This window comes from Microtus oregoni, unplaced genomic scaffold (genome assembly GCF_018167655.1).
Source record: "Microtus oregoni isolate MIOR12 unplaced genomic scaffold, Mior012 000027F_ref0000203, whole genome shotgun sequence".
Taxonomy (NCBI): Eukaryota; Metazoa; Chordata; class Mammalia; order Rodentia; family Cricetidae; genus Microtus; species Microtus oregoni.
Window position 1 is genome coordinate 2,009,187 of NW_024543086.1, and position 17,109 is coordinate 2,026,295.

Consider the following 17,109-nt stretch of genomic DNA (forward strand, 5'->3'; position numbering starts at 1 on the left):
TATAATGTGATTGGTCAAAGGGGATCAAACATGGCCCTTTAGCCGAGAAGCTGCTGAGTGGGATATGTGCAGCCAGAGATGATGGCTCTGTTCTTTGCCCGAAGACAGTGGTTTGCGAATCTGAATCATAATTCTCAACACAACTGAAAAGGTAACACATGAGCAGGGAGTTATAAGCATGGGCTGCCAGCTTGACTTACTGGCGTTCAAGTGCTATTCTCACAATAGCCTCCGTGGAACCTTCCTGTGCCCCATCTGGAAGTGGGCACATGATGCCGCTCACCTCAGCGAGACACAGTGTGAATTAGATGAATAAATCCATGAGATTCTTAGAAAATATCTTCCCAAGCAAGAAGTGCTCATGCAATGGCAGAAATCACTTGACTTTTATTGTCTCCATCTGTCTTGAGCTCTTGCGGTAGTCCACCAGGATGTCCCATCCCCATCACAACCATGTTGCTCAGAATTGAGGAAGCATTTGAGATGTCATGAAAATACAGGCAGCGCTCTGATCACTGAGCCATTATGACTGCCTCTGATATCTTCAATTCCTTGCCCTTTCTGATTATTTAAAAACTATTTACTCTCCTATTGGCAAGTGATAACTGACGGGGAAGGAAGAGTTAATTTTTCCAGTAGATAGCCCAACCCCCATGCATATATACACAGCTCTAACTGCACTTAGTGGGTTATATACAACATAAAAACATATATGAAATTGAGAATGGGATGTAGGGAGAGGGTCAAGGGGTAAATAACAATGAAAATGTGTTATATATGTATATGACATCCTCACAGAACAGACATATTTTTTAAACATGCCAATACTCAATTCTCATGGCATAGAAAAGAACTCAAGACCTTCTCGGAGAGTGCAGAGTCCTTGTGGCACAGGCCTCTTCTCCCTCTGAGAGGCTGCTACCCCCATAATGATGACACAGAGCTTCCAGCCTGAAGTTCCTGCTCAATCCGTCTTTCTGTCTGTCCTCTCTTGGGAGTCTGACACATCCTGCCCCTTTCTCTAGAGCTAACGCATCTTCTCCAAGGTTAAACGTTCATAAAGATGGCAGGAGCTGATGCTGGAAAGCAACATTTGCTTTGGAGCCAGTGAAAACTTCTGTCGTGAAACTCACCTCAAGTGCCTTTTGTTAAGTGAGAGGGGGCAAAAGTCAGGCTGCAATATCATTCCATTTAAAAAGCATTCCAGAAAAGCCAAAACAGTAAGGGAACAGTGGGGTCCCTGCATGGCTCCCAGGATGAAAGAAGGAAGAGCAAGAATAAATTGTGGTCGGAATTAAAATCCTGCTGTCCTCTACATATGGCAGTACATATACAACCCTAGGTATTTTTCCAGGTCTGCAGATGTATACACCATAGAAAACACATCTTCCTTTAAGGACTTGGGAAGGGGATGGTACCTGCTTGACATGAAGGGGAGAAGTAAAGAAATATATAGGTTCAACAAACATAAACCAATATTTGAAAACTATCAACCATAGAGATAGTTTGATGGCCACATTACAATTGGGCTTTTGAGCAATCATTTTGACTGCACCGAGTTGCTGAGTTTACAAGGTAGAAGTCTGAGAAAAGGGAAACGCTGTGATGAAGATGTTCCCCTGTCTTAATCATCACCTGCAGAGTAAACTGGGAGGTATCAGAGTGGGGTAGCTGATGCTGACTGGCTCATATGTCTTCCCCACTAGCTGGGTTCTTGACCCTTGGCAATTCCTGCTTACGTTCAGCTGAATTTATAGTGATTAGACCTGTGTCTAGTCTGTGTCTGCAAGGGAACGCAGTTGTCAACATGGCCCTTGGATTGAAGCAGCATCCACTGTAGGGAGGGCCAGCACAGTCAGTGACCCATCTCACAAGGCAAAATGCAGTGAGTGTTCCTCTCAGGCACAGGTGAACGATGAAGGTCATGGAAGTGCGGGAGGAGCAGGTAGTGAGAACTGGTGAAGGTCGATGGAATACTCCTTTATGGTGGTGCTATTTGTATATCTTACATAATTGGACTTACTACAGAGGAAAGAAAAGTACTTGTTGGCACAAAATACTGTGAGCAAGAGCAAATTTGTGGGAAAAGAAAGGATAGAGTAATGGCTCAACCATTAAGAGGGTTTACTCTTCTTGCACCAACCCAATTGCCCATATCAGACAGTCTGCAAATCCAACTCCAGGAGAAACAGATGTCTCTGGTCTTCACAGGCACCTGCATGCATATGCTTGTGTGTGTGTGTGTGTGTGTGCGCGTGCATACATATACACATACCTTTTTCATTGGAAAAAACAAATCTCTCTCAGAAATGAATGCAAGCCTGTTTCTAGTAAAAAAAAAAAGATGTAGGATGAATGATTTGCATTATTAGATCTTTTTGCTTATTGTGAAAAAATGCTTTAAAGATATGACTCACTGAAAGAGTCAATGTACTTCTCTCTCTTGCTAATGTATGTACTAGTATTGAATTTCAGAGAGCAGCAAGTCATGAAATTCCCTTAATATGAAAGAAATCAGACCTAGGAACTGAACAAGCCCAACAGTAGAGAGTTGTTGGTGTCCTTGTGGTGACAAGATCAACCACTAGTGTCTGAAATGCTCCAATATTGGGAAGATGACCCTAATAGCTCCATGTATGCAGCATGTAGAGAGATAAGGACCAAGAATAGAACCAGCCACCTTCATTATGTCCTGCCTATGGGCAGTAAAGCTTCCTCTGGGCCTCTCTCCAGAAGAGTGTCCCACCTCTCATTTTAGGCAATGTTATGTGATAAAGATGGGCTTTGAAAGGGAAATGGGGGAAATTGTTGTTGCAATAATATGTTGGCCATCCTGGGAGGAAAGTCAATAGAAAAAGTCAACATCAAAGTCACCTTTAAGCCACCGTCAAAGTATGCCCACCTTCAGGCTTCCTTGCCTAACACAACTGTATCCAGAATGAAATCTTTCAAATGCTTTTCCTTAATGCTGTGAAAGCTTCATCGCCTGTATTAAGATTTCAATTTGCTATTTTTTCCCCTTTTCAAGTTATCATCTTATTTCCGATAAGTGATTTTCCTAAGTTTCTCCAATTACGTTTTAGACTGTGTTTCTCCGTGGTTCTCAATTAATACTTCAATTTCCTTCTCTGTAGGAAGGCGTCGCCACCCACCTGCTCCGCTACAGGAGCAATACATTCTGCTTCTTTTTCAGCGGCAAAGGTACGGTTAGAAACCGTATCTGGTTTGTGTCCCCAGGTCTCTCAACCTCCATTGACTCTTTTGGTGTTGATTGCTCTCATGGTGAGAGACACTTGAGAGGGGAGATTTCCATCGAGCTGTCCACCTGCCCTTCAGGGCCAGGTGGAAGGGCAGAGCACAGCAAGGTTTCCTTTGTTTCTCTCTCTTTCTCCCTACTTCCCCTGGTCCTGGCCACCTGTCCCACACAGGCCTGGAGGGCAGTGTTTATACAAGGTCACGTTCATGCAACACACAGTATTCCATCTTTGAGCCCCCTAAATGCAGCTCTCAGAGGTCACATACCCCCCCCCTTGTTACAAACGCTCTGCTACTCATATGCCCTCCTGACTCAGAGGGTATCGACACTAGATGTTCCACCCATGTTAAATATAACCAATGGGCTGGAAGTACTTATTTGTGTAGTTTTATTTACTATGAAAGATGATGTCATCATAACTGTAATCATACATTGCTTGGATGATTCCTTTCTTTTTTTTTTTATCCAGTTACAGCAAACATGAGTTTGGGGCTATCTGTTTCTGCAGGAGAGTTTGTTTAGTTAAACTATGTGTCTCTCCATGCCTTCCTTGGGTGTTTCTATATGTGAATCTTACATTGGCTCACAGGTTCACATTCTACACAAATGATCATAATATGCACATCAATGGCTCAGTAAAGCTGCTAGAGTGGTTGAAAGAGAACTCATGGCATTATTTTCTAGGACTAATGTTCAGAGCAGTTAATGATGCACTGTTGTCTCTCAGGCCTTCTCTTCTTGTTCTCATTATCTTCTAATACAACAAATAAAACCTACCCATCATTTCTTGAACATTTTGATGGGACAGCATTTTGCTACATTTCAATGTAGCAAAGCATCAGTGAGTTATAATGCGCTTCACTATGTGCAATATACAATTGCGTATCTACATGCAAACATGTCATATATATATATATAAACAATACAATACACACATATAAATACACATGCACACACCGCTGTTGATAAATGATTTCTTTAGCACTCTATATTTGTTGCTTTCCTAAAGGCAACGTAAGCAAGGAAAGGTTTTCTCTGGCTTATAGTTTAAAAGGTTGTAATTCTTCATGATGGGGCAGGCATGCTGGCAGGAGCAAGAGACCACCTGGGCATGTTGCATCTGCAGTCAAAAAAGGAAGACCTACATTTTCTCCTGCATAGCTTGTTTTCTGCTATTTATGCAACCCAGGATCCTCGTCCATGAACTGGTGCCTCCCACATTTAGCATGGGTCTTCCTATCTCCGTCAGCGTAACTGAAATACCCTGTCACAGACATGCCCAGAGATTTGTTCCCAGGAAGATTCTACATCCTATCAAGCCACCAGTAAATAGAAACCATCACACGCTCTAAGAGTCAGTATTTGTTCACTTGTCAATGCATACCCAACACCATCAGCAGTCAGTATTTGTTCACTTGTCAATGCATACCCAACACCATCTGCATTGAAAAGTGCCTGATTTGTAGTCATTTTATTCAAGAAATTAATGTTTTCTCATCTAACTATATAACTAACCAAATAGCTCTAATAAGACACTGGAAATGAAAAGATCAAACTCTTTCTCTGAAGACCGCCCTGCCCTGGACCATGCACACAGCGTGACAGTGATGCACTTAGGATAACTATGAATTTTATTAACATTCTAAATTTTATTTTCCTCATTTATGTATTCACATGTGAGAGCATACATGTGCCATGACACACGTGTGGAGGTCAGAGGACAAACTTGCAGGAGTGTATCCTTTCCCTACATGAGTTTCAGGGATCATCAGGCTTAGTGGCAGGTTCTTTACCCATGTGCCAGCCCAAATTTTATGAACATTTTGAACTTTATTAGCTTGCACTTCCATAAAAAGGAACATCTGAGTCAATTTTCTCTATAAACCATGTATGGAGGAGGCCTTCTGCAAATGCTGACAGAATGGATTAATTACCTATTCTTTTTAGGGCAGGAGAATACGACCTAATCCCCCCAAAGAAAATATTTTCTGTGTATCCTAGAAACTGCTCACAACAGCTACAGATGTTTTGCATTAGCAGCATACATGCCACTGGGGAAGACACGCTGTGATTAAACTGTCCCAAGTGACTTTCTCCATGTAAAGCTGGTTTCTAGGATCTACTTAGGCCTCGGATCTGCAGAGGCCTAGAGACAGTGGCCTCCATTTTCACCACAGCAATTGCAGAAGTTGAGGAAACTCAGCGTCCTCTCCAATTCTCGGCTCACTTCACAGCTCTGACTAAATATAACCCAGCGTTTCCCTGCGAAAATGGAACGGCATGCTGCTCTCAGGAGAAAGCCGAGAGTTCGAGCTGATAATTAGATGTGGAGGCTGGAGAGAGGGCTCTGTTAGCCAAGTGCTTGCCACCTAAGTGCAAGGACCTGAGTTGTCGGATCCCCATGCCCTCATAAAGAGCCAGTGTGGTGGTGCCGGCGTACAATCCCACTTTCTAGGGAAGCAGAAACGGGTGGATCTCTGAAATTTGCTACCCCGCCCAGCCTAATCATCAAGCCCTAGGTCTCAGTGAGAGCCCTGACTGCAAAAGAATGGGTAGCCTCTGAACAACAGCAGAAGTTGACCTCTACGTGTGGAGACACATATGTGCACTCATACAAATTTACACTTACAGAGAGAGAGAGAGAGAGAGAGAGAGAGAGAGAGAGCAAAAAAAATTTAATACTGAAAGAGTTGCTTCTGAGGATTTCCAGGAATCATTGTCTGACAAGTTTCTCTACGCCTACCATGACTCCCGCGCTGCAAAGGGTACCAGTTTATGTGAAAATGGTTCCCCAATCTCAGGTACACTATACTGGAGTATTAAGCTATATCCAAGTTCAATATTCTGGAATTAGGCAAAAACTATTTCACATGTTCTAGAAAGAATTCTAACAACAATAGTTACTTGAAAACCATCTTATCTAATACTTTAACCAGAAAAGTAATATTTCACAGAGTGTGTTCATTTTCAATTAATTATTTCTGATTTTTCTATAATTGCTAAACTTATAAACACAGCAGGAGGTTATAAAATTTCTTATGTTTCTTGGTTATAAGAAAACTAAAGTGTAGTTTATAGATAAAATATCAAATACTCAGATGGGTGGATATGGCTTTAGGAGTTTATGGCTTCAGTGACCATAGCTGGCATTGAACACTTGTTAACATGGCATGAGCACCCGTCTTGGGTCTTTCTAGAGTTCTGTGATCAGCCTTCCACTTCCTCTTGTCCAGTGCAACCATAAATCCTAGTGTTTTCCTCCTAGGTATCTCCTCATCCTATCCACTCTCCTCCCTCTCTCTGAGTTAGTTCTCTAGCCCCGCCTCCCTTTCTCTCTCTCTCTCTCTCTCTCTCTCTCTCTCTCTCTCTCTCTCTCTCGTCTCTAGCCCCACCTCCCTTCCTCTCTCTGAGGTCTCTAGCCCCTCTGTTATCCCTCCCTGCTCTGCACATCTTTCTTTACATCTGTGGTTGTCTTCTCCATGCTGCAGCATGGCATCTGAATGTCACTATCAGCATGGACTGCACGGCTCTACAGAGGACATGGATTTCTTGCAATTTTGGCAGTGGGAAAGCCTAAATTCTGGTGTCAGAATGGCCAAACTCCTCTCCCTGACTTGAAGATGGTCAGCTTCTGGCTCTCCTCACATTAGAGAGGGGAATGAGTGCTATTCTGTCTTGTCTTATGACTCTCATCCTGGAACAGTAGACAGGTGACTTCACATAACAGAAAAAGGATATATCTAGTATTTCTTCTTATATAAGCACCAATCCCATCATCAGGGTTCCAACCTCATGAATCCTTTAAAATCTAGTTATAGCCATGCTCTAGTTATGGTTTCTATTGCTTTGATAAAACACAATAAACATGCAGTTTTGGCAGGAAAGGGTTCGTTTTGTCTTATATACTTAGGTAAGTGACACCATCGCTGAGGGAAGTCAGAGCAGGAACTCAAGCATGGCAGAGACTGACACAGAGGCCATGAAGAAGTACTTGCTCTTTATGGCTTGCTCTGTCTGCTTTCTTATAGAACCCAGGGCCACCAACCCAAAGCTGGCACTATGCACAGTGAGCTGGGCCCTCCCCTATCAGCTATTTATTAAGAAAACAAACTGTGGGCTTGCCCACAGACCAATGTAGTTGGAACATTTTCTCAATTGAGGTTCCCTCTTCCAAAATAATGTGTCAAATTGACACACAAAAAAATTACCAGCATACTTCCCAATGCCCCATCTTGTGCTGCTATCCCAATGGCATTAAGACTTCAACATATTAATATTTGGTTAATATAGACACTCAGTCCATAACATGCAGCTACACAATCTTTTCAAATTCTAAATTTGATCAAATCATATCTCTTGATTAAATTAATTGTAGCCTCTAGAACACTGCACTCCTTGGGACCTTTCCTTTTCTCTAATACTCATCATGCTGCCTCTTGCTAAATATGATCAAACCCCACTATCTTCTTTATTAGTTGTGTTTCTGAACTCTCTGGCCTTGGTGTATTCTTTTGTTTTACGACATCCCTCTCCTGGCATGTTCCTTCCTAATGACTATTCAGATATCAGCAAAACTTTAGTTCTCTGAAAACTTGAGTGCTATGAGTGATTTTTAGAAAAATTTCTAAGATTTGTTGAGGGACCTTGAACATGACATAAAATGTTGGAAGAGGATCGCTTGTTGTTCCCGGCCACCCGGCTAGCATAGACCCAAAATAATCACACAGAAAGCTGTATTAATTAAATCACTGTGTGGTTCATTAGTGCTAGCTTCTTATTGGCTAACTCTTATATTAATTTAACCCATTTCTATTCATCTGTATATCGCCACGTGGCTATGGCCTACTGGGTAAAGTTCCCAGCGTCTGTCTTTGGCAGCTCCATGGCTTCTCTCTGAGTCCACCCTTCTTTCTCCCAGCATATTGCCTATCTCTCCCCCCTAGTTCTCTTCTTCCCTTCCAAAGGCTCAAAGCAGTTCTTTATTCATTAACCAATAAAAGCAACACATAAACAGAAGGACCTCCCACACCAATAAAACTCCCGTGATAATCAGTTTTCTTCTTGGAAAAGAGAGAACGTGGGCTGGCAAAATGGCCATGTTCCCATGATGATGTAACTCCCCCTAGCCTCTTTATCAATCTATAGCTTTTATTTGTGAGCTCATTTGATTTCCAATGATATCTACTAGTCAGAATATGATAGTGGAGGTTGTTCTGCTCTACCACTCTGAGACCATGTGTCCCTGCTTCTATGACTTATAGCTGCCTCCTCAACACATACATGCTGAATGAGCTGAACTTTGGGTTTAGCTGCATAGCATAATCTTCTGCTGGCTCATGGGGGTGTGTCATCTAGACAGTTACCTAAACTCTTATGAAAGAACAGAACTGGAAGTGACCTTGCAAAGCATGGAATCCACCCATTCGCACTTTATACAACTTCAAAACAACCATATTAACCTGGGTATAATAAGAATATATTTTTATACCAATACTGGATTATAAAATGAATAAGGAAGTCAAGCTGAAAAACAGTGATGGGGAGCATGGCCAAAAGGTTGATATTGTTTCCTGGCAAATCAGGACTGGGAAATAGAGGCCTAATGTATAGCTCTGGATTTCTCCAAGTTACTTTTGGGTGTTGTTGGGGTTTCTGTTCTGTCCAGTTAAGTCCCACAGAAATCACATAGAGGTCTACATTAACTATAAATTGATTGGCCCATTAGCTTAGGCTTCTTATTAACTCTTATAATTTATATTAGCCCATTATTCTTGTCTATGTTAGTCATGTAGCTTGGTACCTTATTCAGTGAGGCAGTCACATCTTGCTTCTTCTGTGGCTGAGTCAGGACTACAGAGGGATGGGCTTCCTTCTCCGGGAATTCTCCTGTTCTCCTTGACCCGCCTCCACTTCCTGTCTGGTTGTCCTGCCTATACTTCCTGCCTAGGTACTGGCCAATCAGCGTTTATTTAAAATATAATTGACAGGATACAGACCATTATCCCACACCATTTGGGGTTTTAAGAAGTTAGATATAATGTTTATTGTTTCATTATTTCCCTCTATAATAAATGTTGCTTTCTGCTAGTTCATCTCTTAAAGGATTTATTTCCTGGTGGTTTTATTCTGCCAATTAAATGCAGTTTAGGGCTAGTGTAGCAGTCAGTTAGCATATGCAGGAACCTAGATCCAAGCCCTGGCACCACAAATCTACAACACTGCAAAAGTTCTTTATGTATATATTCTAGAGTTCTTTGTTTCTCGGGGAGGAAAAGGAGGTGGGCAAGCATAAAAGTCTGCTTATATCAGATGGTGACCTCACAGAATTTTAGATTCAGAAGGTATCGCTCAGCTCTAATACTTAACTCATCTCATTTTACAGTTGAGGAAATCAACATCTAGAGAAGGCAGTATGTTGTATCTTCTACCTAACACACCACAGAGGGAAGACTAGATCTCAGGTCTCCTGACATGTAGGACTTCTCAAGGGAAAGCTGTTGTGGTAACCCTGAACTTGAATGTCCTTTCTAGAGAAGTTATATTTCTGTTGCTATGGTAATAAATAGTAATATGGTAATAAAATAGTACATTCAAGATTTTTTTTACAAGTGTACCCCCTACTTGAGCTAGTACGGAAAAGAGTCATTGTGCTGATCTTTATGGTGCTTTGAGACACTTTAGATAGATCCTGTCACATGCTTTATAAGTTCCTGATTGATTGCATGGAATTAAGTTATTGGGCAGAGAACCAACTAATGGAAACACATCGATAAAATCATTTTTGAGGGACATTAAATGGAACTTAAAATAAAGCTGAAATGGTTTTATGGATTTTTCAGTCAAACTGTTTATGAACATTTATTGCCTGTAAATTATATTGTGTCAAAAGAAAGAATCAGCAGGTATCATTTTAATAGGAGCCTTTTTGAAATAATAAAACCACGAATAATATATTATCCAAGGATAGGTAGAAGACAGGTTTGGGGATTTGTATCAATGATGACTATCAAGAAAAATAAGAACTGTGAAATCAGAAACCTGGTAGGATTTAAAAATAGGATTTTTTAAAGTTGTTAATATCTCATCTCATTGCAAATATGAGTTGGTATGGGAAGACAGATAACTGGACTATAAGACAAGCACCACCTGAGGATATGATCCTCGATATTTGTTCAGACTCAGGGAAAGAGGGCTAAGCACAGGGCAGACGGGGCTGCTAAAATATCATCCAGAGCCGTCGATAAGAGCATTGGGTCTGGAACCAAGACTGAACTCAAGTTCCCAACCCTAAGCTCCTGAGTGCTGTGACTACAGTACAGCTTCCATGTCCCCAAGGCACAGATTACACATCCCTAAGATGTTCAGTCTCCTCAACACGAGGTATGCATAGACCACACCATGTGTAGTGATGTCTGAAGACTGGTCCATGAGTAGGGTCTTCCTCTCTAACATGACTGCCAAGATGAATTCAGGTGCTCAGCCTCACATGACATGTGACTTACCCACTGGGCCATTTTGCTAGCCTATGTTCTCTCTTTTCCAAGAAGAAAACTGAGCATTATGGGAGTTATATGTCATGTTCAAGGTCCCTCAGCAAACTTATATCTTCCTCTAGAAATTTGAGTCTAAAAGCATGGCCTTTGGTGTGCAGGACACGAGGACTCCATTGGCAAAATCCCAGCACAGAACAACTCAGAGGTTATTAGATTGGATGATGAGAGGTGAAAAAGTGTGGGAAGTCTTGCCTTTTCCTCCCTTCCGACAGGGAGTCCCCTCTCCCACCCAGAGACACCCCTCTGGTGTTGGTTGCCTTTCAGTAGGTGCTCCATTCACCTGAGTTAACTAGTGAGCTGTACATTCACCTGGGTTAACTAGTGAGCTGTACATTCACCTGGGTTAACTAGTTAGCTGTACATTCACCTGGGTTAACTAGTTAGCTGTACATCCCTAATCAAAGCAAGTCAAAAGAGAGAGGGCCTGCTGTGGCTTGCATCAGAAAGTTCAGAGTGTGGTCATTCGGCTCTGTGTTTCTGGGAATGTGTGAGGCAGAGCATGGCACTCAGGGATGGGAGCAGAAGATGTACACTACATGTCAGGCAGCAAGCTGAAGGAAACAAAGCCCCCAAACCCAGTTAAGACAAGGCATAGCTTCCAATAGCATGTCCCCACTTCCACTTTCTTCAGCTGGGAGCCCTTCCTGAACCTCCTAACACTTCCCAAAATACTAACAGCTAGGAACAAACCATTCAACACAAAGGCCTGGGAAAGAAACTTGATATTCAAACAAGAATAGCCTAGCATGGACAAAGCAAGGTGATAGGGCCCTGGAGCTAAAGGTGGGTTGATAATCACATGTGCATGGGAGACTCTGCAGGTGTCACTACAGATGTGCTTATGAGACCCAAGTGAATTTTAGCTGCAGCCTTTAGATATGTGGTTCCTTAGTGTTGGTAGGGATTACAGTCCCTGACTACCTTTGACTTTAAAAGAAGCGGTTTATGTAACCTTTATCATATTCCTTTAGTACAGTGTTTTTTTATTTTATAGGTAGAGTTAAAATAATATTTTGAATTGTAATTTGGGACACTCTCTTAAAATATATAGTATCATGTAAGGAATCTTATGACAGGAACTGAGTTTTCTCAGAGGAATTGTACCATCAATAGAAACCAGCCCGGCAGCAGCCCAAGGAAGCTACACCTACTTACACAAATCCTATGACAAGCTGAAGAGATAGGATAAGGTCTGCAAGATACATAAAAATGCTGGGTGTCAATAAATGTTGTAGTCATTTATAAATATGTGTTGAGTGCCTGCTGTTTGCCTTTGGTTGTGTTGGGCAATGGGGATATGGCAGAGAGAAAGATATTCTCCTAGTCATGGAATAGCAAAGGTATTTTTGGATCAGAGAACACTGGCCCTGAACTCTGCAGGTCAGAGTATACTGTCTTTTTCATAGACCATTATTGTGCAAAGTATTGAGACACCGCATCATGGTCACATATTTCCCCCTTGGACTGGCTCAGAGGAATGACAGAGACAAAAGCCGTCAGCTTCAGATAAGTAGCTCCTCCTTGAACTTAGTAAAGTCAGGTGTACAACTAAAGTAGTGAGTTTTGATTGTCGTTCTTGGCTAATGAAGAAGCCGACCCTGCCAGAGCTTAACTGGGACAAAGAAACTGGTCAGGTGTTTGAAAGTCATTGTAAAAGGAAAATGCCACTCTTCAAGTTAAAGCGCTCTGTGGGAGTGTCATATATCAATCAATTTCATTGGGTAAGCAATAAAGAAACTGCTTGGTCCTCATAGGTTAAAACATAGGTAGGAGGAGTAAACAGAACAGAAGGCTGGGAGAAAGAAGCTGAGTCAGTGAGTCACCATGATTCTCCCACTCCAGGCAGATGCAGGTTAAGATCATTCCTGGTAAGCCAGCTCGTGGGCTACAGCAGATTATTAGAAATGGGCTAGTCCAGGTGCGAGAGCTAGCCTAGAAGACGCTAGATAGAAATGGGCCAAGCGGTGTTTAAAAGAATACAGTTTCCGTGTAATTATTTCGGGTAAAGCTAGCCGTGGGGGTGGCCGGGTGCCGGGGATGCAGCCCTGCCGCTCTTATTTCAACAGTGCTCAGTGGGATGTAAGGTAGCCTCTGTTCTACTGTGTATCCATATTGCAGACTCCAGATCACGTATGAAATGAAGGTGCAGGTGTGCATAAAGGCAGGCAAAAGAACAAGTGTCACAGCTGCTGTGAAGGCTGTCCATAGATAGAAACAGTTGCCATACATATAAGCCAGATGAGTAAGGGTGAATTAAAAAAGATGCAGTACTCCTTTTGCTTTTGCAGAATTCCAGGTAGAGGAAAAGGAGATTCAACTGGAGTTTAAATAGCCCAACAGTGCAGCCAAACTAACTCCTTCCCTTACTGAGATATAGCAAAACTACAGGTAGAAGGAACATTGCTATATCTCAGTAAGGGAAATCTCTGCTCAGTGATTTAGTTTCTTCAGAACAGGAGATGAAGAGGAGTATGCCCAGGGCCTCACATAGCTTGAGAAACATCACCATGTGACTTCTGTAGGGTTGTGGAGTCCTTGGTAGTTCCACAGTTTCCAAGTCCCACATGATTCTCCAAGTATCCCAGCAATGTTGGAGATCCAAAATATATATTCATTGTGATGATTAATTTCTTTTGTCAATTTGATTGCTTAAAGAAGATTCGAGAGTGTTAGATAGACACACTGGGATTTACCTATGAGGACTTTCCAGAAAAGATTAACTTGTGGGAAAAATATGAGCCACACCATCCTGGGGGCTGGGGCCTCAAACTAGATAAAAAAGGGAAAAGGAAAAGGCCACCTGAATGTTGGCATCCCCCTTGTCTCTGCCTCCTGAACTGAGCAGATATAAGCAAGCTCCTGCCATCACGCCTTCTCCACTGTAAGGAACCATACCCTCAAACCATGAGCCAAGCACATACAGTCTGTGGCCCATAAGCCACATGTGCACCTATGAACGTGGCCAAACACAAGTAGACTACATTGTGTGTGGTGACATCATGTCACAGTGTCAGAATGTTGAATAGCCCTGTGAGGCAAACCTTTGGTCATAGCAAAGAGAGAATGAATACATTCTTCAAAGACAAATTTTGTACATATTTAACAAAAGCTACATGATAGTCTAAAATCCAGTTCATTCTACACTTATAAAAAAATAAAACGTGGAAATCTCCGGGGCAAAATTAATAATTTATGCATAACAAAACTTTGAACATTCTTATGTAATTTGCATAACAGTGTACAGATTTCATTATATGCATGCTTCAGTGTGTTTGAAATTATATGGAATCTTAAAAGGCAAGAATAATGTCAGTACTGCAGAGATGCTCAGTGCGTAAAATGTTTGTTAGGCAAACATGAGGGACCTGAGTTTGGGTCTCCAGTACCTTTGTGAAAGCCAAACTCGGGGGCAAACATCTGTAACTTCAGCCTTGGGAGGGAGAGGCAGATGGCTCCCGGGGCCTTGCTAGATAACCAGGCTGGCCACAACACAACTCTTCAAGCTCCGTGAGAGAACCTGTCTCAAAAAATAAGGTGGGAAGTCATTGAAGAAGACACCCAATGTCAACTCTAGTTTCTACATGAGTGTGCATGTGTGAGCATACCTGTGCACACATGTACACACACAAACACACACACAAGAGTATCTTTAGAGTGAGAAAGGTTTGAAATGGCCCACACTTACGTTCCTAGCACTGAATATGTCAAGTCAATGAGTTGCTGTAGGAAACATGAGCAAGTACATATGATGGAATCAATAGGATTCACTCAGAATCAATACCTTCAAAGGGTCTGCTCATCATCATGCTATTCCTTCACTGGCTACCTGTAATGCGAGGTGAAGGCCCTGTTTTCTGACTGTGCTTGCAACAGTCTGTTGTTGCTATCATAAGATTGAATATTTTCGCAGTTGCTGCAAAAGTAAATAGACAAATTCTTTTTTATGGACACATCATTATCCCAGGATGAATCTAAAATGAGGTAATAATCGCAAACTTTGGAGAATCTAAGCAGCATAAACATGCAAGAGGGTTCTAGAAAGTTGCACATAAGTGCAAAATACTCCACTTTTTCTCAACAGCATCAAAGAAATACATCAAATATGGATTTTTAATTTCTTCAAAGTACAGGATACCACCCCAGCCATGTTTAATTGAAAAGCTAATATCCAGGGCAATTGTCCCTAATATACTGTTGGTTAAATGATTTGAAGTCACTTAGGGAGCATAAAAATCAGATAGATGATCATGACTTTTTATAGCTTGAAAGGTTCAGCTGATGTTGACGAGTGGAATAGTCAGAGGCTGAGACTCAAGCAGGAGCTGAATGCTTCAATCGGGCCGGAGATCAATGTTACTAGCATAGAAATATGTACTTCAAGTCATCTCCCATAATGGTCCATTTGCATATCTTTTCAAGATCATGATGCACAACCTAATTTATGGAAAAAGCTTTAGCCTGACACACGGCAAACACTGCTGTCTAATCCCAAGTGACAAACTTTGTACTGCATTGCAGGGAGAAGGCCTTGGAGACTGCACTCAAAACCTCCAGTCAGGTTACCATTAATAATTTATAAGAGACAAGAATTAACCTTTCCCATTTCAAGGCATCTTCTCTAAAGATGTTTTTCTATTTGAGTGCGAGGAGGAGAAATACTGGAGGGGCTAGCAGAGGGAAAAGGAAAAGGAATAGAATGTAATTGTGTTTTAATTAAAATGTTTCTATTTGTTTTCTTTTTGGAGACCAAGGGAAGCCAAGTTGCTTCCTAGCCTCAGTCTGATGTAACAACAGGAGCTGTGCGTAGTTTTTACAGGGGTTGTTTGCAGGAACTGATTCTACACTGTCCTGTCAGAAGCCCTGAAGCTAGTGTCGATATACACGCTCTCAGCTCTAATCCGCATGCCACGAATGCCCTGGGTCACCCCACATGCACAGTGTCTATTTTGTCTTTTCTCTGTAGGAGCTGAAGGCACAGTCTTTCCCAAATCCATAGAAACACCTAATGTCAGAGCGGACCCCTTCAAGGAACTAAGGTAAGCTTCTGGTTTCGATTTGCATTGATCAGTGGCTGTTTCCTGTCTGTGGCTGGCCAAGGATTCATTTTGAATAATGCTGGTATTTAATTTGTATGAAACATGTTAATGGTGAGAGACTGGAGAATTACTGAAGACAGTGATTTTTTTTTTATCTTCTTGTTGTTGTTGTTGTTGTTAGTGCTTAAGGAATTGCAGGTCTGTGGTGAGAACTTTCACCTCTGTAAAGGTGATTAGTGATTAGATTTCTGGGTTGGCATTGTCTGTTTATTGCTTATTTCTAGGTTGCTACAAAGGGATAGAGTTAGAAAGTGAATCACAGCTGGTGTTTGATCAGCTGTTCCAAAAGTCTTACTAAAAAAAGTAGGCTCTAAACCCAATTCAAATGTTTCCCATGTAACAGAATGTCTAGTACTTGACATCCGATAATGCTGGGACTGTGTTCTATTGATAGTCTTTGCGACTCTGTTGCTCTTCATCTGTCCATAAGTGTGGGTCTTAGTAGGGGAGGCACCTGAGATGACACACACACACACACAGACACACACATATGAATGGACATAGAGATATGTCCTAAAAACCATCTAGGTCCTGACAGTCCCACAAGATAAACACATTCAAAGTGCTATGTCGATGTAAATACAACTCTAGTTTCCTAGTTTGGATTATAATCACCCAGAAGCCGGGAGAATGCTGGCTTTCTTTGTGTTTGACAATTCTTTGACCTGACACCAGTGGTAAATCACAAGAAGACAGACAAGGCTAACTACTTCATAATAGACATCAACTATAACCGGACGCATCTGCATAGCATAGGCTGTATCTACTCTTTCAGAATGCAGACTCTAGATCCAGGCCACGCTTTGCTGAAATGGCCACAGCCACAGGGGCGCCTGCATTCCCTTAACAGAAGCACATTCTCAGCCGTGACAAATATAGCACTTCGTGCCCAAAACCCTGGCATGTCTTCAAAATGTATACTCCCTAAGGATAAAGGGAAATAAATTGAGAGAAAAGAGAAAAATTTTAGAGAATGAGAACTCCCCACCACCACCACCAAAAGGAATCCCAAATAGGTAGAGCTGCAGTTTATAAGCCAGCTGTCCTGCCTGCATGCATGTGTGTATTTATGTTTATACATGTGTGATGAAGTCAGTACATACACCAGAATCTGCACTCCCACAGTTGGTGGAGCAAGTCTCACAAGAGCCAAGACAGAGAATCAACTCACTTGTGTCTTGATGGATGGATGGATAAAGACAAT

General features: G+C 41.8%; 1 protein-coding gene across 2 annotated transcripts in view; it reads left to right on the forward strand.

Annotated features, from left to right (window-relative positions):
* The window catches only part of Sgcd (sarcoglycan delta), a 682,952-nt gene that overhangs the window by 565,513 nt on the left and 100,330 nt on the right, over positions 1-17,109 (forward strand). For both annotated transcript variants that reach the window (XM_041676147.1, XM_041676146.1), the window contains one exon: positions 15,773-15,845. In XM_041676147.1, coding sequence (XP_041532081.1) covers positions 15,773-15,845 — 73 coding nt within the window. The remainder of the gene's footprint in view (positions 1-15,772; positions 15,846-17,109) is intronic.